At 38.7% G+C, this 21,702-nt stretch overlaps 1 protein-coding gene and 1 long non-coding RNA gene across 2 annotated transcripts in view; one reads left to right on the top strand and one right to left on the bottom strand.

The window, feature by feature from the left end:
* LOC309509983 overlaps positions 1-21,702 on the bottom strand; it is a 182,928-nt gene that overhangs the window by 128,038 nt on the left and 33,188 nt on the right. The gene's annotated exons all lie outside the window — the stretch shown is intronic.
* dpp6a (dipeptidyl-peptidase 6a) overlaps positions 6,325-21,702 on the top strand; it is a 447,069-nt gene continuing 431,691 nt past the window's right edge. Inside the window, exons 1-2 of the mRNA XM_082184974.1 lie at positions 6,325-6,557; positions 6,914-6,979. Of these exons, the coding sequence (XP_082041100.1) occupies positions 6,923-6,979 (57 nt within the window). The 5' untranslated portion in view covers positions 6,325-6,557; positions 6,914-6,922. The remainder of the gene's footprint in view (positions 6,558-6,913; positions 6,980-21,702) is intronic.

Raw genomic sequence — 21,702 nt, 5'->3', positions numbered from 1 at the left:
CTGATTCTAGATTGGGTCCCTCTTTCAAATGTCAATCTATATGAGGTTTTTGGTAATTGTATCTTCCCTCAGGCAAATATCGTTAATCTGATTGTTTAGAAAAGTAGCAGTAGCTACAATTCTCCTCAACAAACTGCATAAATTGAGTATCATTCAAGTCTGTATAAAAGCATGCATGAGTTGCTCATCAAAGTTTAGGCTGTATTGAGGGTTAGGAGTTTGTTCAACAGTATAAGTAGTATTTATGAAAAATGCAGAGCAACCAGATAAACACTGGAAATCAATTTAATTGTGTAGTGTACTTGTTCATAGGTAAAATTAGATTTGAGTGGAAAAAGCACTCAAATGTATGCAGACATTTTGTGAGCAAACGCAACGTTTCTACAGTGAAAGTTTTTGCGAGAGAATGCAAAAGCACTGAACCATGTCCACTTAGAGGCTCCATAGGATTGCACTAGACAAGCAACCCCTGACAAACATTCACAATCATATTCTCCTAAATATGATTCACATCAATACCGTAACTTCTCTCAAAACTTTGAACCAATAGCAGCTTAAAATTGTTTATGAAATTCAGACACATTTTGTCTGTCTGATTGTCTGATTTTGAAGCAGCATGACAAACAACTTCAGCTACAGATAGAAAACGGGTCTTTAAAATGGTTGATCAGAGCAATATCTGAAAACATTTTGATGAAGGAAGTTTAAAGTCCATATTACTGTAAAATAAAATTTTTTGTAAAAAAAAAAAAGTTGGACGGGACTTGATTTTATCAAGTAGACTTGATTGGATAAGAAAAGGGAAAGTGTTATAAATAAAAGTGCGTTTAAAGTCATTTTAGAGGTTCGTCAAGTTACTGCTTTAAAAGACGACAAGACTATTCACCAATTAATTGTTTACAATAATTCTGTCACACACAGAAGGGGGGAACAGACAGATTGTAAGATGATGAGGGCTGGAAGACGGGAGGTTGGGCGGGAGTTCAGGAAGACGGGGACTGGAGTCGTTTCCGGACTTGGGGCCGAGGTGTGGTGGCAGCCATCTTGATTCCAAGGCATTTTGGAATGGCGGCCCTCTTGAGAGACGGCTCTAGATTGGCGACGGCCATCTTACGAGACTCTGGAAGGGTGGTCTCAGCAGGACAAGATTCTGAGCGGCTTCCTCTATCTTATAAGGCGATCCACATAACCGTCGAATGTTTTCGATGTACTTCTTCAAGGAACCTGTTGCAGCTGCAGGAACTTGCTGATACAGGTGATCATCCAGCCCACACCAAAAGACGGTCTTTAATGTGTCCTCATTCCAGGGTACTCCATGCGCGTGATCAAGTAACTCTTCTGCATAGTCCTCGATCGGCCAACCATCTTGAAAGCGGGTGAGAAGAAAGTTAACTGGGTTCACTGGGGTGAGGAGGATGCCCATCCTGTGCTTCCTTGTGGTCTGGTCTTCCGTCACACACACACAGAAGGGAACAGACAGATGGTAAGGTGAAAACAGTGTTTATTGAGCAGAGTGATGGGACAACAGCAGGAACCAGATGATGGTGACTTGACGAATATTGATGAGACTTAGCTGGTGATGACTGTAGTGGAGTGCAGGTGAAGGATTAACACGATGATGGACAGGAGACAAACGGAAGACAGGAGACTTGACGATCTCAGGTGAGTGTAGGGATGGCTGTCGCGAAACTGACGTTCCGAAGCGCAGATGTTTCGAAACACTGATCCGAAGCGTGACTCAAAACACCCATGTCACGTGACTACGGTTAAATGAAGCTTCGGAGTGTTTCACAAGTGTTTCGACAGGTGGCGTGGTCCGCCGAATCAGTGTTTGATTGACAGGGTCGGGAACAGACCACACAATCGCACATCTGTATAAAAGTGAAGTCAACGCATCTTGACCTCGTGGGTTTTTGTCAAAGGCTGGAGAAATTATCTGTAAAAAAATAAGTAGGCTAAGTCCTTACACAGCAGAGAATTTAATATTTTTTTATAAAAATCTATAAAAAAGAGAGACATTGTGGCTTGATTTCTTTTATTAATATTCATTTTTCATGACCAAAATAACATTATGCACAGTGAGGAGCCTACAGGTTACAAGCTTCACATATTAGAAAAATACAAATAATAAAAAAACACCAAATTTTTTAATGGCTCGTTGTCAAGGTTGTTTCAGATCAACACCTGCAAGTGACCACTAGGTGTCACCGTTGAGACGGGTGTCGGATTGTTTCGAAGCCTCGACACAATATGGCACATTTGCTTCAAATGTTTCATTGTTTCACAAAGCCTCGATCTGCCCACCACTAGGTGAGTGTACAAGGAAAGAAGTCTGATTGTTTACCTAGCAGTTACATTCATAGTAACGTTGACGAGACCAGACACTGACGTGAGAGTGATGCAGGTTGATATAGGCTGTGTTGAATGGTGGAACAGGTGCGGGGAATCAGTATGGTGATGATCAGCAGCAGGTGTTGTGATGGCTGACTGAGTGCAGGTGGGGACCAGAAGGGATGCTGGGAAGTGTAGTGCAGACAGGTTACAGAATTGGTGACTGAGCTGGTGACTGACAAATTCAATAATAGGATGGTTTTGATTTCATGATGACTTTACGGTGACCCTTTAATGTTAAACACCTTCTAAAATGGATAAAAGACAGAAATGGATATTTACTGGTGCATTCATGCAAGCTGAAAGGAAGATTCAGACTGATGGATGTGAGAGACTGCGTACACTTCTATAGGAACATTTTATATTATAAAATCAAATGCTTTTGATGTGGACAAATCATTGCAGCACACTCTGCATTTACTGGATTTAGGAAGGAGCTGCAAAAAGAACAAGGAGACCAGATAAATTAGATTATACACAATGACTATTATAATGCACAAATATATAATCTTGTCACTATGATGCATGCCAGACTCACATTTACAATCTCAATTTAGGAAAGAAGTGTACAGATAAAAATCTCAGAGGACCTGCTTAACTAAACGTTGGCAAAACACACTCTCAGGGTTACTGATTCAGCACTTTTGGGAAACTCTCACAATTTATATTCACCGCTTAATTCTACACACGAATGCCAAAAAGTCCATTGAGTGGGAATTATTTTGCTTTCCCCCGTAAATCTTCCACAGGCTACATCGTTTCATTCTGCTGGTAATATTTAGCACTGGGTGTTGTTGGGAGTAAGTTTGTAGGGTTGAGTAATAGAAAAGCAAATGGTGTTCAACTGAAATTAATTGTTCAATTAAAAGAACCAGCAAAGCATGTGAAGTATCTTACATGAGTGTTCCTTAACCAATGAGACTTGTGCATGTGCTCAGAAACTAGTTCCAAATGCTTCTATTTAAATAATGAGGCTGTGGGAAAGAAATTCATTGCATCAAAAAATGTGATGTTAGATCTTACAATATAGGCTACACTATAATCTGTTGTACTGATTGAACTGTCTATGTCTAAAACATCTAAAAGAAAAGTAATTTTAGAGGTAGTTAAAGTTACTTTTTGATGAAGGATGACAAAAATATATATTTTCTTTCAAGTAACATTCACCAGTTTTTTATTCACAAAAATTAAATAATAGGGTTGTTTTGATTTCAGGTTTACTTTAAGGCAAACCTTGAATGTTAAACACCTTCTAAAATTTTAAATATATAGACGGTCAAAGATTTACAGATGCACTAGCATACAGTACACAGTACAACAGTGTATATATCTGATTTCTTAAGGTAAAATGTCAAATTTTCAGAACCCATGTTGAGATTCTTGCTGTGTAAAAATGTATTAGACAGACATATTTCCAATGTTTAATTGGCTGAGAGATTGATATCAAGGCACACAATAATACAACTTTTTTAATGCGGTGTATTGCTAATCTAAAGTAAGGGTCAATGGTTTGTTAATGTCATTAATCAAAGTATCTATATGGTGTATATATATCTAGTTGAGGGTATCCAGAATCCAGAATTCTTCTTCAATCCAGAATAGCAGCACTGCTGAAAGGATTGTTTGAGCAGCGCCCTCTACTGTACAGGTGTGATTTTGCATTTCCTTCGGCATGAGGCTTATTCATTTAACTTTTTGTGTGACAGGGCCTAACACAATTAGCTGCTTTATTTATAGGGAGTAACACAATATTGTAATGCATTACTTTACTTTTCCCAACACTATATATACAGTATCTATATATGGTTAATGACACTGCGATAGTCTTTTGTTCCCTTTTGTGACGTATGTCCAAGTGAAACAGCTTCTCGAACAATAAAAAATGTCGGGCGGGAATTGATTACGTTTGTCCATTGGGAATTGATTAGATGGTTGGATAATTGTGGTTTGCTATTACTGCGATCTCATGTGAGTGACAGGTTGTCCCGCCCTCACTCTAGTAAACTCTAAAAAAGAGAAGAGAAGAGAAGAGAAGAGAAGAGAAGAGAAGAGAAGAGAAGAGAAGAGAAGAGAAGAGAAGAGAAGTGAAAAGAAGTGAAAAGAAGTGTTGCTACAAGGGAAAGAGGGGAATAAATATTTTTTATTACGAAGGCACATAAATAAAAATAAATTATGTGCGAGGATAAATCATTTATAATAAATACCACAATATTCCATACAAAAAATGTAAATGGTCAATTCAAATTTAAGGGTGACTTTAAATTGACAAGTGTTTTCCAAATGTCATATTTTGAAATTAAATACAAGACAAAACAATCACATTACACATACAGACATGCCTAAAATAATTTTCATCCATCATATTTTATTGACAATAATACTAAATACAATTCAAGATTCTTAATACCTCTTCTGAGGTATATAGAACATGTCAGATTCAACTCACCCAAGTATTCTTGCAAAGGAAGATTGATAGCAGTTTTGTAGTTTTGCCATTTTTCATGGCTTAGCACATCATACTTGTCACAATATCACCATCAGTTATCTAAGATGGACAGGCTCACCATGTTTTGCCCTTAAATGTAGCAGAACAGATTGAGAGCCAAACACTTCCTCCTCTGTGATAAGGGGATAGATTTACCCTGCAGTTTGATTAATCTGTTTCTTTCTGCGCCTGCTGATGGTACACTAAACTCCACACACACACAAACATCATAAGCATTGGGATCGATATGGCTTTAGAAGTCAAACTGAACTGTAGATGATAGAATTCTGAGCTAAGCCTTGAGAATCGTGATGCCAAAGTACAAAGCATACATTTTTCGAAGCTAGTCTTGGTATTCCTTTTGAACTTTTGAATTTGCTTAGCTAGATGGTTCAAACTGAATTGTTATTCAACAATGTGCATTTTTTATGGTGGGGGCATATTTGACATAATAAGACATATTTCAGATTAAACTAAAAGCTAAAGAAAAAAAAGGTAAGCTTGATGTAATTAATTGGACCATTCGCTACATATCAGAATGGAGGCATGGTTGAATGGCTTGTGGAGGTTTGTGTTTTAATGTTGTGTGAAAAAATATTTTATTTAGGCAAACAGTTACTTCTGACTGGCCGTTAATGGACAAGACATTTACATTTATGCAGACTCTTTTATCCAAAGCAACTTACATTGCATTTCAAGGTACACATTTACATTCTTATCAACTCTTGATTTTCCTGGGTATCAAACCCTTTGACCTTGGCATTGCAAGCGCCAACGCTCTACTGTTTGAGCCACAGGAAAGCTAAAGGATGCTTTTAGGTCGGACCTAGCTGGTGTAGTTACAGCATCTCCCAGAAGGGCTAACAGGTTCATTCTTACCAGTGAAACTTAAAAAAATTGCTGAAAAGTCATGGGGCAGAACAAGTGGCTATTTTGATGAAAGATTACAAAGATAAACTTGCTTATCAATTAGACAAACCATGCATGAGTTCCAAGGCCTTATCAAAATAAATAAGTTTTAAACCAAACCCTCTTGTTTAGTTTTCATGACATATAAAGTGGGAAAAACAGATCATTCTAAACAAATTTGAAGCAGATTCCATTTTCTCATAAAGCAGAATGAATCTATGGAACTCTGTAGCGAATTTGTACAATCAGAACTGTGTCATTTTCAATCAGAACATTTATTGTATCAAATCATTGAATCTAATTAATCACATCAGTTGCATTCCTTTAGGATTTTTGTTAGTATAGGAATACTATTTACATTATATGAATATTCTTCAAAGATACACGCGTATGTAAGGGGATTCATGCAATGTTTTAATTGGTGGTTTCCTCCTCTCTGAAGAAGCGCACGAGGAGAGCGAGTAACTCCAGCAATCTCTCAATGTGCATCAAAACCTTCTGCTTCATCTCTCCACATCTGATTTATGACTACACAGTCTTCTGAGGTCACTTTGACATCTAATAACTCCTTATCGAAGGATTGTTGAGGACTTAACAAGAAAGGACAGCACGACTCGTTTTAGTTTCATTCACCTCCTTTGGTTTGTGGAAACAACTGACTTGGGACACTTTCTCTAGACTGTGTTTGATTATCAGTGGGACTATCCAGGGGGAGTGTTTGAATTTAAATCCTCGAGACTTAAAAGGCATTCAAAGAAGACTGAACATACAGGTAAAGTTGCTTGTTATTCTAATGCGCTGTAGTTGTGCGTGTCTGCACACGTAAACTAGAACGCTTCTGTGCGCTTCTGCATCGCAGATAGTTTCACAAGGGACGCGTTGGCGTTCTAAAAATTCGGACGCATCTCGAGACGCGTTTTAAAACTATGTTTACTTGATGCGCCAACAATAGACGTTATACAAACACCGAGACGCGCGCGTTTTTTCACCTTGTGCTTTTCATTTGTGTAAAAAAATATATAGCGTTAACAGCAGCGTTCTGGTTTTGACCCGTCGCGTCATGTTGTAGACGCGGCGTTAGTGTGAAATGGAATGTTTGTTGATTATTTATTTCCTCTACTGTTCCAGTTATCGAAAATGAATCAAACCGCAGGAGCCACAAACACTTACAGAAGATGCTCAAAAGGAGGAAAAGTAAGTTGCGGATAACTATATGCTTTCGTTTGAAAAAGATGAAAAGTGCGAGAGACACTAAAAGCTGGATGGACAGTTGTGTTGAATGTTGACAGTCACAGTTCAATATGGAACATTGTTGAAGCTTTATCCTTGTAACAAACAAGATGTAGGTTCAAACTCATCAAGAGTTACACTGAAAGTGATTTTATAGACAAAAATGCTGAAATATACAATGCTAAAAATATACCACATACTCACTCAACTTTCCTGCAACAATTTAAACCATGCAACTTTAAAAGGTCAATCTGTGGCTTTGTTGATCCACATGTAGGCCTCTGGATTTACAAGTTAATCAAACTAAAAGACAACAATGGTATCATAAATTTAGCTTATTTAGCTAAAATATTGCTAAAACATATTTTTTTCCCCATGGTAGTCGAAGTGATGGGTGTGCATAAACAAAGGATAGATGATCAGCTGATGCCTATTAAAAAGACAAATACTGTAGCTGTTTGAAAAGTGTGGCTTCCATTTTGTTTTCTTACAAAAGTTCAAACACAATAACAATACAATAAAAATAGTTCATATGACTCATGCGTTATATATTGAAAGAGTTGTGAAGTCATATAATAAATTAGCAATTTCAGTATGCAAAATAGACAATGTCATTTGCAAATTGCAATGGAGCGAATGATTATCAGCGAATGACGACTTCAGTTTTTGTCTGTTCCTCGCACAAAGTTATCGTATGACTTAAGGGGGTATTCCAGAAAGCAAGTTATGTGACATATCTGGGTACGTTCATTCAGAGTAAACATAATCTTAACTTTCATGGTATGTACTGTAAGTAGCCATTACTCTCGGAGCAGGTTATCTTCTGGGTTAGTATGTTTCAGAGGTATTCAGCACATGATGGGGCTCCAGTGAGCATTACACATTTCACACAATATTATACTATAAAGTCATACTGTATATTATTACATAACATAAAGCAATGTTATTTAAAGGTGCATTAAGCAACTTTTCATGTTAAAAATACCCGTTTTCTAACCCATACATGCTTAAACAATTGCCTGATGGGCTGAATGAGCCCTTCTCTGATCACTGAGATTGTCTCTATAATCCTGTAAAGTAAAATAAATAAGAGGGATTCGGGCCGGAATTTTAGACTGGGCGTGACGTCATGCGCGCTCACGGCACGCTCACATAGCTATGTCTGGCAGGTTTGTGTATTCGCCGGCATTCTCCGTAGAAGATGGATTGTAAGAGACCTGGTTGTAGTTCATTTCAAACACCAACGCAAACTCCACGCAAGATTAAAAAAAAGAAAACTTGTCTCTAGTGCAACCAAAAGGGCAAAATTGGACTCAGACAGGCGTCGGAATAAGACGAGAGTAAACATATGGAAGTGTATGGATGTTGTGTATAGTTACCCTTTTTTTGTCTTATAAATGTATGAACTACTGTGACCTTGTCCAGGGACAGCAGTTGAAAAGTATTGACACATTTCACATAAATGTTCATCATTGTGTATTGTCCCTGGCAAAATATCTACTAAATAAATCTGCACTACATGTAGTTTAATGATTTGCTATTCGATTAAAACAGTTCAAATATCTTGAGTGTGATATAAAAGCTTTCCTGTAGCTCAGTGGTAAGAGCATTGCGCTAACAACGCAAGGTTGTGGGTTCGATCCCAGGGGATCGCACATACCTATGTATAAATGTATAGGATAACGCAATATAAGTCGCTATGGATAAAAGCGTCTGCCAAATGCTTAAATGTAAATGTAAATGTAAAATGCTGATATATAAGTTAGATAATTAGACACAAATTTTGAGCAAATTACTGCTTAATTAGGATGTATTGCTATTGGAATATGCTACTTAGCAGATCAATAAAACAGGCTAAACAACCGCAAATCTTCGGCGGATTAGCCTGTTTGGCTTTTATGGTAACGTCATAGTGCCATTTAATTGTTTATTACCTTGAGACAATTGAGTGTACTTTTTTGACCGACTGCTTTGAGCTTTTACAAAGTAACAACTTATATTGTTCATGAACGTGTTTCCATAACAATACAATCATAAGTGGATACAGTAAACACATAACACAGTTCAACATGGAGATAGATGGAAATAAAAAACGAAGTTTTCTACTACCCCCGTTTTTCCCTCACACATAAGTGTGTAATTTACTCAATTGCCTTTCCTTTCACATATTTAAAATGACTTGCAGATTTATAACTTTATTACCTCTGAAGACATTATGATTGTAAACAAAAGATTTGCGGCTGATGCTCCTTTGGTTATGAACAGCTCGTGCAAGCGTGTGTGTGGTCCATGAGCGTGCACATCTCTGGCTGCAGTTTCACTTGCCGCCAGAGGTGGCATAGTTCTGCAAAAACTCAGAATCTTGCTTAATGCACCTTTAACTCTTATCCTATTTATTCTCTTCTCACACATTGTAGATGTGCATTCAAAAGGTTTTTGAATGAAAATGGGACATTTTCTATATAATGTATTTCTATAATAAAATGCATGTGATACAGTACATCTCGCAATTTTTTTTCCCAACTTTTCAGAAGAGTCTCGATCGTTTTATTATGAACAGATTGAATTTAGCCTTTTACTCACATGTAAACATTCATCAACTGCATTTTCGCTTGACGTGTGAGAACCAGTGAGGTGCAGCACATTTGAACTTCATCAAGAACCAATGAGGTTCATTCTCATGTATTACACACAGGCACAGCACGTTTGAGCTTCAGCAAGAACCAATGAAGTTAATTCTCGTGTTACGCAGCACGTTTGAGCTTCAGCAAGAAACAATCAGGTTCATTCTCATGTGTTACGCAGCACGTTTGAGCTTCAGCAAGAACGAATGATATTCATTTTCTTGTTGCGCAGCTGGGCTGCGTTCAGCCCCGACAAAACGTTGCACAACGTTTTTTATACAGAAACGGTGATGCGTTGAACACACTGTTCTGATGACGCAAGAGTTGCAACTATGGCAGCTGAGAAGGCCATTCTTTGTGTTCTTTGTGAAGAATTTTCGGAGCCTGATGAAGTCGGTATAAATATGTGTTTAACACTACAAAATATGCCCGATGTTACAGTTACTGCACTTGCCGCCCAGAACAAAAGAGAACATCCCAATCGAGTGAAGGAATTGCTGAAACTGAAATGGAAGCACGCATCTTACCTAATTCAGACTAAAACACATCTATTTAGCCTCACATACTGACTTTATTTGTAGTTCATACTGTTTTAATACCCTGTATTTTCTTTCTTATTTTTAGGAAAAGCACTTAATTAACATTGTTTATTTTTATACCAAATGTCATACACTTGCAATGAAGCTAAAAATATAAACAACTACATCATTATGTTGATATCCTATATTTTTACAATAAAACTTACAACAAACATTTCTTCTAATATCCTCAGTTGTGGCGTATACCGAGCTGCATCGAACACATTTGTAAATTACTTTCCTCGTTCACTTTAATACCGCGTGCTTTATATACATGTTGCTGCTGATTGGACTGCAGTTCTGACACACCCACCAAACAAGAGAAAACGTATCTCAAACCCCGTTGCACACCGGTGCACGCCGTTTCCAGGAAACATGACGTTCAACCCGGAAACCGTTGCAAAACGTGGCGCACCGTTTTGAACTTGAACGTGCCCCACGTTTGAGCTTCAGAAAGAACCAGTGAGGTTCATTCTCTTGTGTTACGCAGCACGTTTGAGCTTCAGCAAGAACCAATGATGTTCATTCTCCTGTTACGCAGCACGTTTGAGCTTCAGCAAGAACCAATGATGTTCATTCTCCTGTTACGCAGCACGTTTGAGCTTCAGCAAGAACCAATGAGTTTCATTCTCAAGTGTTACACAGCACATTTGAGCTTCCGCATCAAGCAGGTTTGGTTAAGCTTCTGTTTATGTTCGCTGATCTCTGTGAACAAAAGCCGAAATGAAAGCTGTTCATCATATAAAGCGATCAAGTCTCTTCAGAAAATTTTGACTAAACTGCTCAATTCTTCTGGATTACTGTATAGTTTTTTTTTTTTTTTTTTTTGAGTTTGATAGCAAATATACAAATAGAGTGTAGTATCGATGGAATGTTGCATGCACAGTATGCACTCTGTTTCCCCTCTGAATTCTCTGCTGGAGTTCCCAAAAGAGCAGCAGTGCTTTGAGAATTCAGTCTGTTCTCTTAGCATTCCCAGAACTTTACTGACAATAAATTTGGTTTCATGATACAACTGGATGGTGTGTGATTGAAGTGAATTTTTCTTGGATTCCACTTTTGTTAGACATGGCTATACACGTGGAACAATTCTCATCTTTCATTCTTTCTTATTGATTGATGCACCACCAACCCCAGATGATCGCTGTTCTAGTTAAAACTGAATTTCTGTTATGTGCACTGCAATGCAGAGTAAGATATGTGTTTATTGATCTTGATCTTTCCTGCTCTGGCTACCCTTTCTAGTACCATCGATAACTGTGATACCATTCATCACAAAACTGCTGAACAGCCTCAACCAACATGTATTTATACTAGAACTGGTTCCCCAAACAGATTTAGTATCATGAAGCAGAAATAATTTATTTAAATGGTTTATTTATTGCTGCAGTGTCACCAAAATTGCTTATTAATTTGCATACATGCCACTCTTGCTTTGCATATGCTCTGAAAGGTCAGTGATTGAAGGAGAGTATGTGAAGTATGCACTGCTGAGAGATGCCTGTCTGATTCTGAGAGTGGAACTGTCATGTTTCATTTGGATCAAATTACTAAGTGTGTTTGTGGTTGTGACATTTTCTCAGCCAATGATATGATAATGACAACTGGGAGAGACAGTTTGCAGGTAAACATGACATCTTGGCTGAAGTCAAAATATAATTAACAGTAAGAAAATGACTCAATTAAATTGGCTTTTTTGAAGTTAAAATACTTTCTCTAAAAAAAGGAGAGACTGCTATACGTATACTGTTAGGATTTTTATTTATTTTATTCTGTTTATATGTTGTGCATGTATTTAACCTATATTGAGATCAAATGTTCAGTTTCCTGCAGTGTAATATAAAAGACATTGGAAACACGTCTATGTAAAAAGAACTGTTGCATTTACCCCACGTGAATGAATTCAAATTAAAATGTTTAACACACCTTTTTTTTCACTGAACATTTGTGTTGGTGTGAATATGACTTAAGTCTTATTAGTAGAAACGATCTTCTATAAGTATTTCAGTATGTGGTGTGCTGTGATCCCCTTGAGTAAGAAATAACTGCAACCAAACATGAATCCGTCCTGAACATCGGCTTGGATGCTCCCTTCAATATTACTTGAACTCAATGATGTTGAGGGTTTTCCTAGCACAAACTGCTATTCAGATCCTTTCATAATACTTCTATTGGATTTATGGGGACTTTGACTTCCAAAAGTCAATTTAAAATTTTTTCTGCTTTAACCATTCAGTGGTAGATCTAGTTGTCTTTCTGTAGAGTAACCTTTATTTTGTGCTTCAGAACACAATGTAGAGATCATTGTTTCATCAAAGATGGTAAACGTCCTGGTCCAGTGGCACCAAAGTAGCTCCAAACTATTATATTCATACAGTTTTGGGAGAAAGGTTCATGTTATTGAATGCAGAGGTGTTCACCAAATGTAGCATTTTTTATTTAAATAAATAAGTACTATTTTTGACTTATTCTTACAAAACATTATTACAGTTGTCTCATTAAATCACATGGTTTCTGGAAAACTTTTGGCGGGCAGCAGTGTTCTTCTTGTAGAACAGAGGCTTTCTACTTACTGTCCTGCCATGCACATCATTTTTGGTCATTGTTTGTCTGATAGTGGCAAATGCATGGACTCATGAAGACTTACCCTTAACCAACATCTTTATTATCAATTTCATAATTACTTCTTTTGTCTTTAAAGGATGGTTAACATGTACTGCTGAATGTACTGAGAAGCATTCATGGTAAACTAAAATGTCGTTGCTATTGCAACTTGTTGAAGTTTAATACATTTAAAATATATTAACTGTTTGGGGACGTTTACAAGACACCATTTTCAACTAAAAACAGAAAACATCTCATTTGTTTTGGCCGCTCATTTTCGTGAAAGTGGTGTTTTGGGGGCCTGAAAACGCGAACTTTTGAAAACGGGTTTCAAAGTGCAAGTTTTTGAATACAAAAACATTATCTTCTCCGTGTAAACTCGTGATTTAAGTGTAAAAAAGTGTATACAGAAACGTGTATTCTTTTTAAGTACACTTTATATAAAGGTGTCTTTTATTTCAGTAATATTATATGATATGCTAGCACTTTTTATACTTTTAAGATTTGATGTACACTACAAGTTCACATTCAGTTCAGTTAATCACACTTCTTTTTCACAAGAATAGGTTTTATAAAGAAAAATTAGATATTGAATATTCTTGCAGAAATGTACATATCAAGCACATTGTTGTCTAATTCAGTTGAAAGTAAATGAACATTTTGAAAAATGAGCTGTAGATGCATGGATTTTTGCTAATGATTCAGTTTGAATAAGAAAAATGTAAAGTGTTTTGATGGATATGCTCATTGAATGCTTTTGTAAAGCAATTAAAAAGATCCTCTGCTGACAGACACTTCTGTTTAGCCGACTGTAAGATGAGTTTTGAATATGTGCAGTAGATAGGTAGTTATTTAGCTGAGTGAATAATTGACTGTTGTTGTTTTGTTGGCATTACAGTTGCTCACATTCATAGTCTTTGTACTGCCTATAATCAAGTTCTAGACGACTTCTACCTGACGCCTGAGGTCTACAGGAATGTTTATGTCTGTAACTGCCGTGACCGTTGTGTTCATTGGTTGATGGCAGCCTTGGCCACTGTTCTTCACAGTGTAATGAGGTATATGTAAGGACAACACCATCAGTATTGTCCCTAAGGCACCTGATGGAGTTTTAGGACACCATTAGGTCACTTGATGGAGTTTTTCGGTTCCTTGCCACTGTTGCCTTTGGCTTGCTCAGTTGTGGATATTTTGGGGATATTTAATTTAATTTTATCAATCAATAAATTCCTCTTGAAACAAACTTTGTTGTATTAGTTTAATTTAATACTGTGAAGCTGCTTTGATGCAATCTGTATTGTGAAAAGCGCTATACAAATAAACTTGACTTAAGGTAGGACACACATCATGATATTATTATCTTTATGACAAGGTGTGACAATGGCAGGAACATAGAGGTGTGATGGGAAACCTGTATTATCTCTGAAGCCTTGGAGGATTCAGTGTATCCTGTGGACAGATGTGGAGAGTGTCACATTGTGTGGGCTGTGTGTCCGTTCAAATGAGGCTCAAGAGGAGTTTGACGAATTGTTTTGTAGAAGACATGTCATGACACTATAGAGCATCTTTACAAAGGAGAAGCAGGATTAATGCATAGAGAAATGCCTCCCTAGTGAAAAAAAAGTATACTTTATTAAATTGACCTTTTCAATAGCACATTGCAAATACCCTAACAAAAATGTTACTATCTTTAAATATATTAAAAGTATATTAGCGTCATGCTTTTACCTATTTTCACAATACAACTTTTAATACTTTTTAAAATAATTGTACTTTTATATTTTCAAAAAATATATTGTAGAAAAATATACTTGAAGTGAAAATTCCGTTTTTTTTTAATAATGTGTATTTTTGCACTTTATGAAAAATATATTATAGGTATATTTTAACTGTGTGCTGGAAATGATCATTGTAACACATTACAATACATTATAGTATACCATAGTATTTTGTACAAAGTATAGCTATCGTATAGCAAAGTATTATTTGTCTATTAATGTGCATTTGTTATTGAAGGCAAAGTGTGCAATTTGTAGTATTTGGAATAAGCCAAAGGTATTACTGGGCATATACTTTTTACTCAAATATAGTACACTTATGGACGGAGCCGATAGCCTCGTGGGCAAGTGCGCCGACATGTAGCGCCGTTGTGCTTAGGGCGATCCGAGTTCGAGTCCCGGCTAGTGGACCTTTCCCGATCCCGTCCCTCCTCTCTCTCTATCTCACTTCCTGTCTAGCTACTGTCCTATCCTAATAAAAGGCAAAAATAAATCATAAAAAAAAATATATACATACATACATACATATACACATATATATATATATATATAATTTGTAAAAAAAAAAATTTTACTTGTATGTTTCGAAGACACTCGTAATGAACTTGTAACACAAATAAAGTACACTTTAATATCACTAATCAAGCATGTAATTAGTCCCTACACAGGCATATACTTGAAGTTGTTCCAATTTAGCACACAAAAGTACACTAAATACACTTAAATACACTGAAAGTACAATTTAATTGCAACTAAAATATACTTAGTAGAAATTTAGCTAAATTCATTAAAAATAGCACACTTCAAGTTAACTAATCATTAACACACAGTGGATGCAGTTTGTTTTTCCGGTGTTGTGCCGATTTCTGACCCCCGCCAAATTATTACCCCCTTAGTGTTGGTTTAGGATTGGGGTGGGGGAGGGGTTAGGATTAGGGGTGTGGTTAAGATTAGGCAATCAGGTAGCGACTTCAACAAGGGGGGTAATAATTTGGCAGGCAGTCGAAATTCACAACACCTGCAACAAGGCCCAGTTCAGCGCTGGATTTGCCGATTGTTTGAAACTGTAAAATGGAGCGGTCCCAGCGATAAAAGATCCCGCTCATGAGTCGGAACCACAGGTTTACACAGGTAAGTAAAACTGCATAAAATGTCTGTGTTTTGTTGGCAATCAGCGCGCAAGTGCATATCAATGTACAGTGAATCAAAAGTTATCCAGGGATAATGCGATAATGTATTGTGTGTGTTTAAATACATTTGTTTAGCTGATCACCATAAATGTCCACTTGTTTATTCTAAAACCACTCTGTGCTCTTGACTCTTTAGCTCCGCCCACGGCACGCTTCCAGGAGCTTGACTGTTTTCGGAAAGAATCGGTACAGCTGATACAGTCTTTGTCTTTTATAAATCTGATAAAACTAAATATATGAAGGATGCAATACTACTCTATAGTAAAAAAGATTATCAAGATATTGGCAGAAACTGTGTGAATTATGTACCCTTTAATGCTCTGCACGTTTGAAAATAACATGCCATATTCTCTCAAACATACCTTAAACCTAACCAATAGTGTTAACAAAGGCAAACATGAGAGAAAAAAGCTTTTTCTGAGGCAACCATGCCATTTTATCTTACTTCAAGTCTTTCAGCTCTTTTATTCAGACTCAATCCCAGGCGCTCCGCATCACAAGTGCAATACTGTACAAGATAGAGCTATTGAGAAAGTTTATTAGAAAAGCCACAGAAAAGCTACATATGGAGCTAGTTATCTGACGGAAATGTCAAAACTTTGGCTATTAGTTTACAATTCATGCACTATGGTAAAACTAATTTGAGGTCATATCATAGCATTGTGCAAGGAACTGTAAAACTAAGTCTTTGATAATCAATAATCTGCCAATAATATGTGTAAAGAAATAATTGTTTTACTGCCACCATTGTTCATTTTAGCTGGAAACTGCAGTGAATTTTATGTGTACAGAAGGTTTGTTTCTGGCTAGTTTCTGGAATTTTGCTAAATGTAGGTAGAGCCTATATGTTGCAATATTGACTGCTGTTCAGTAGGACACGTGAGTGCCGTTTGGGACAGGACCATTGGCTCACCCATGAGGTTTGCCTGTTTTAGTAAGGCAGGAAGAAGAAATGATTGGTGGCCTTCTATGTGTGAAACATGCAGAGTTTTTATACTGTGTTTGCATTAAGGTCTGGATCAATGTATTGAGTTCATTTTTCATGTGGGTTTTCTTTTTCTTTTCTTTTTTTTCTATCAATATTTTGAGTAGTGCAGGGATTCATGAAACTGGAAATAACAGGGAATATTATGTGTGTGATTTTTCAGGTTGGATAAGTCACTGAAAAAAAACAATAGAATTTATATATATATATTTATTTATTTATTTATTTATTTATTTATTTATTTATTATATGTATTATTATTATATTTTTATAAATATTTACCCCAAAGATTCTATGTATATTCTAAAATATTTCATCAGTCAAAAATAGCTATTTGTGAGTATACTAAATTGATTTGTAAAACTTTTATCCAGGAAACGACCTGAAAAGTTGTGGAAACTCGTTGGTCAAAAGGTGGGAAATCTGATACTTTTTTGTGTGGTTTTTATGATTTTTTTACAAATAGTTTGGGAAAAATAGTTCAGTCACATTTGCTATACCTGGAAAGAAGACATCAGATATGCTATTCTGCACTTTGGTTAATAATAGCTTGTAAAAAATTTTTTCTTTTTCCCCTGCTGGCAAGCTGTAGCAGCAGTTAACCACTAGAGGTCCCTATTGTAATACATTCTTATAGGGAAATGTTTGGTAATGTACATTTAAGACGTGGTTTTGCAGCATATGCTGATTTTGCTTATCGGCTGTGACAGTTTAATAAGAAAATGGTTGTGAGTGTATGTCATCAATTGAGTCCGATGTACATAAAAACTCTGATAAAGAGCTGTAGATTCTTATTTGATTATGTGCAGGCAGAATTACAGCCGTTCGCTGAAGTAAACATTGTACATGACTGTGCATATATTGAGCTATATAGCTAAGCTTGAATTTAAAATAGGGCTGAAGAGGAACATGTTTATGGTGTCGGAGGAAAGGACAAGCATCCCAACAAATCAGCATAACAGGAGTGGATATAGGAGAGGGTATCTTTGCTGTGGTACTGTGCTCACTAGTTATGTCTAGACAATTTCCTCTGAAAATAAGACCAAGAATAAACAACACCCGCTGTGATGAGGAAGAAGTGGCCCCAAGTGCTCTCCAAACTTTTCCAAAACTTTTAAAACGAGCACTAAAGAACACCTGCTTGAGGAAATCTGAGTCTCCCATGACTTTCCCAACATCTGTTAAATGATTGCAGTTGTAAACCTGAGTGGTTCCTCCTTTATTCTCCCTGGAAAGACACACAGTCCGTTTCATTCTCAGTTTTACCTGGAGGCAAGTTCACAAGAGTTGTATATTCACTATAAAAGAGGTGTCGGGAAGGAGACCCAAACTTGTGACCTCTGAGAAGGACTGTACTTAGGGTTGATACAAAATCCTCAATCTCCCCAGGTTGTCCGATCAGAACAATAATGAGGACGAATTTTACACTCTCATGCCACTCTTTAATGAAACAGTTTGACATAGACGATGTGAGTTCTGTTCATGGTTTCTAAAATAAAACAGAAATAAAATAGACTCATGAATAATAAGTATGCATACACAATTGTAACAATAAATGCAATTGAGGTATGAAAAGGAAGATGTCTAAATCACTACAATGAATATAATATAACAATAAACAATATATCTCAAAAGTGCAAAATACTATACAACTGGTACATATAATACTGTCTTAAATTGCACAGACATAAATTATTAAACTGCCTGGTTGGCTGGAAACCACCAAAACTCAGCGCTATAACATTTGGCTAAGAAGGGGTTAAATCGCCGCCACATCCGAAAACATGCAGAGAGCGCATGCTGGTGTCACGTGATCAGAGTTAAAGCCTATGATGCGCACAGCCAAAAACACGGTGAAATCACTCTAAACACCATCAAAGATATGGGAAAGTATGAAACTATCATATAGCCTAAATCTGGTTTGGTTATTTAGCTCCAGGAAAGCACACATCAATAGACAGAGTAAAGTGTAAGGAATCGTAAACATACGACATTAATCTAAGCAAGGAACAGACAACAATATTTACATAGACTCACATTCTCATGGACGCATGAAGCAGAACTGAAGAATAAAGATATTTCCCCCTAGATACTGTATATCGGATCGGGAATGGAGCGAGTGTCTCCGATGAAAGTTACATGCATACTGACAACAGTTCGGGGTTGCGCTAGTGGAGACTGTCTGATTGGTGGAGAAAAAAAGGGGGGTTGCTGATTGGCCTAACTGTTGCTGGGCACATGTAAAATAGAAAGTGACACTACAGTAAACCAGATAATAACTTATAATAACACAAACACAAGATAAAGTCAGAACCTTATTAACAGCCGCCCCCAACTTTGGGCAGCAAAGTTGAACACGAGTCAGTCAGGAATGTCTCGAGGAAGTGCAGGCAGCTTGATGAGCTTGGCGACAGGTCTGGTGTAGGATTTGTCTTTGATCTGAATCTGAGCAATACGAATCCTGCCATCAGCTCCAGGGAAAACGTCTGTGACTTTGCCAACAAGCCACAAGGCACGCGGAAGCTGCTGGTCAACAACAAGAACAATGTCATCAATACGGATGTCCTCTTGGTCTTGTTGCCATTTGGAGCGGCTCTGGAGAGATGGTAAGTAGTTCCTGATAAAATGGATCCAAAACTGATCCGCTAAGACCTGGCAGTGTCGCCATCTGCGGCGACTGAGGAGCTCTGTACCTGAATAAACAACCTGCGGAGTAGATGGGTCCAGCCGCCCCATCAGCAGCACATTTGGAGTGATTGGATCTGGGTCTGCCACATCAGAAGAAGTGTAACCAAGCGGTTTGGAGTTGACAATGCTCTCCACTTCAGTAAGGATGGTTCTGAGGACCTCCTCGGTGACCGTTTGTGATCCCAGTATTGCATGCAGCGCTGACTTGATGGTGCGGATTTCTCGCTCCCAGGAACCCCCAAAATGAGGGGCACTAGGTGGGTTGAAGCGGAAATGGATTTGCTGGCTAGCGAGTTGTGACTGCAGAGCGGGGGCAAGGGAGTTGAAGGCCTCTTGAAGTTCTGAGCTGCCACCTTTAAAGTTTGTACCTTGATCGGACAGCAATTCGTGAGGTTTTCCCCGTCTAGAGATGAAACGGCGTAGACTCATGAGGAACGAGTCAGTGTCCATACTGGCCAGCAGATCTAGGTACACTGCATGTGTGGTGAGGCATTTGAATATTATGCCCCATCGCTTCTCATTGCGCCTCCCTATTTTAATGAGGAAAGGACCAAAACAGTCCATGCCAGTTGAGTAGAAAGCTGGATGGTGTAACCTTAGACTGGAAGGCGGGAGGTCGGCCATTTTGGGAATAATGGGTTGGCTGCGCCACTTGCGGCACTCTGGACAGTGGTGTTGCTGCTTGCGGACAGCCTCTCTACCTCGCAAGATCCAGAACCTTCTGCGTAGCTCAGCGAAGACTCTTTCAGGGCCTGGATGTGCAAGCTTGCTGTCGTAATCAGCAATGATCAACTTAGTGATGGGATGATGAGGGTCTAAGACAAAGGGATGCAAAGTGCCTGAGCTGAGGGATTCACAGCGTCTTAGTCGGCCCCCGACACGGATTAACTGAGTCTCTGGGTCGTATTCTGGGGCCAAAGTGATAAGCCTACTGCTGGATGGAATGGGCTTTTCGGAGGAGATGAGAGCAAACTCCTCTGGAAAACAGTCACTTTGCACTTGTCTGAAGAGAGAGAGTTCAGCTTGTCTGAAAGACTCAGCTGTGGCCGCCCCGTGACATGCTCGAACTGTGGCTTCCAGTAGCTCTTGGAAGCTGTTAAACTGGCTAGTGTCAGGTAAAGGTGTATGAGGGGAAGTAGAGATGACGCCACAAAACTTGGATTTGCGCAGCTCTGTTGAATCATCAGGGCATGTAATGTCTGGACAGGAAGACCAGGTTGACTCATTTTCATGAAGGAAGGCAGGTCCAGATCTCCAGCGGCTGTGACTCTGGATCTGTGAGAGGGTCAGTCCGCGAGTTATATCGTCAGCAGGATTCTCACTGGAGTGGACATAGCGCCATGAGCTGCTCTCAGTTAATTCCTGGATATCCGCAACTCTGGCACCGACGAACACCTTATAGCGGCAGGAAGGAGACAGCAACCAAGCCAACACGGTGGTGGAGTCGGTCCAGTAGGTGACGGAGGAGATGGAGACTGTGAGCTCTCGTTTCAGGACTGCACCAAGCTGGGCTCCGAGGTGGGCAGCGCAGAGTTCCAGCCTCGGGATGGACTGCTGGCGGACTGGAGCAACACGGGAACGGGCCGCTAGGAACGCTACCTGGACATCATCATCGGCGCTGACAGTACGCAGGTAGGCGACCGATCCATAGGCCCTCTCTGAAGCATCTGAGAAAATGTGGATGCTCTGGGAGGACGCTGGGAGGTCGGTGTCTGAGTGGACATAACAACGATTAACAGTTACGTTAGGAAGTAATGGAAGTTCACTCACCCACGCCTGCCACAGCTGGAGCAGATCCTCGGGAAGATGAGGATCGTCCCAGTCCCGTTTCTTTCCCCAGAGGCTCTGCACCAGGATTTTGGCCCGAGTAGTGTAGGGAATGAGCAGCCCTAGAGGGTCATATTGTTGAGCTAGGACTCGGTAAATGTTGCGCATTGTGGGCTCAGGTTGCTTTGTGTGGCGAAGGCGATAGGTGAGAGTATCTGTTCTGCAGTGCCAGTGCAGCCCGAGAGTCCGTTCTGGGGGATCTGCACCCTCCATTGATAGCCACAGATCTCTGCTCTCGGATTTGAGTTCAGGTGGCAGATGACTGATGATGTCTGGAACGTTGGTGGCCCATTGACGGAGCTCAAAGCCACCTGATTGGAGCAGAGTCTGAAGTTTGCGGATGAGCTGCTTTGCTTCTGAGATGGATGGGAAGCTTTGAAGAAGATTGTCTACATAAAAACAGTTCTCCATTG

Source organism: Leuciscus leuciscus, assembly GCF_965113295.1.
Source record: "Leuciscus leuciscus genome assembly, chromosome: 11".
NCBI classification, from domain to species: domain Eukaryota; kingdom Metazoa; phylum Chordata; class Actinopteri; order Cypriniformes; family Leuciscidae; genus Leuciscus; species Leuciscus leuciscus.
This window is presented reverse-complemented; position numbering and strand designations above follow the sequence as displayed.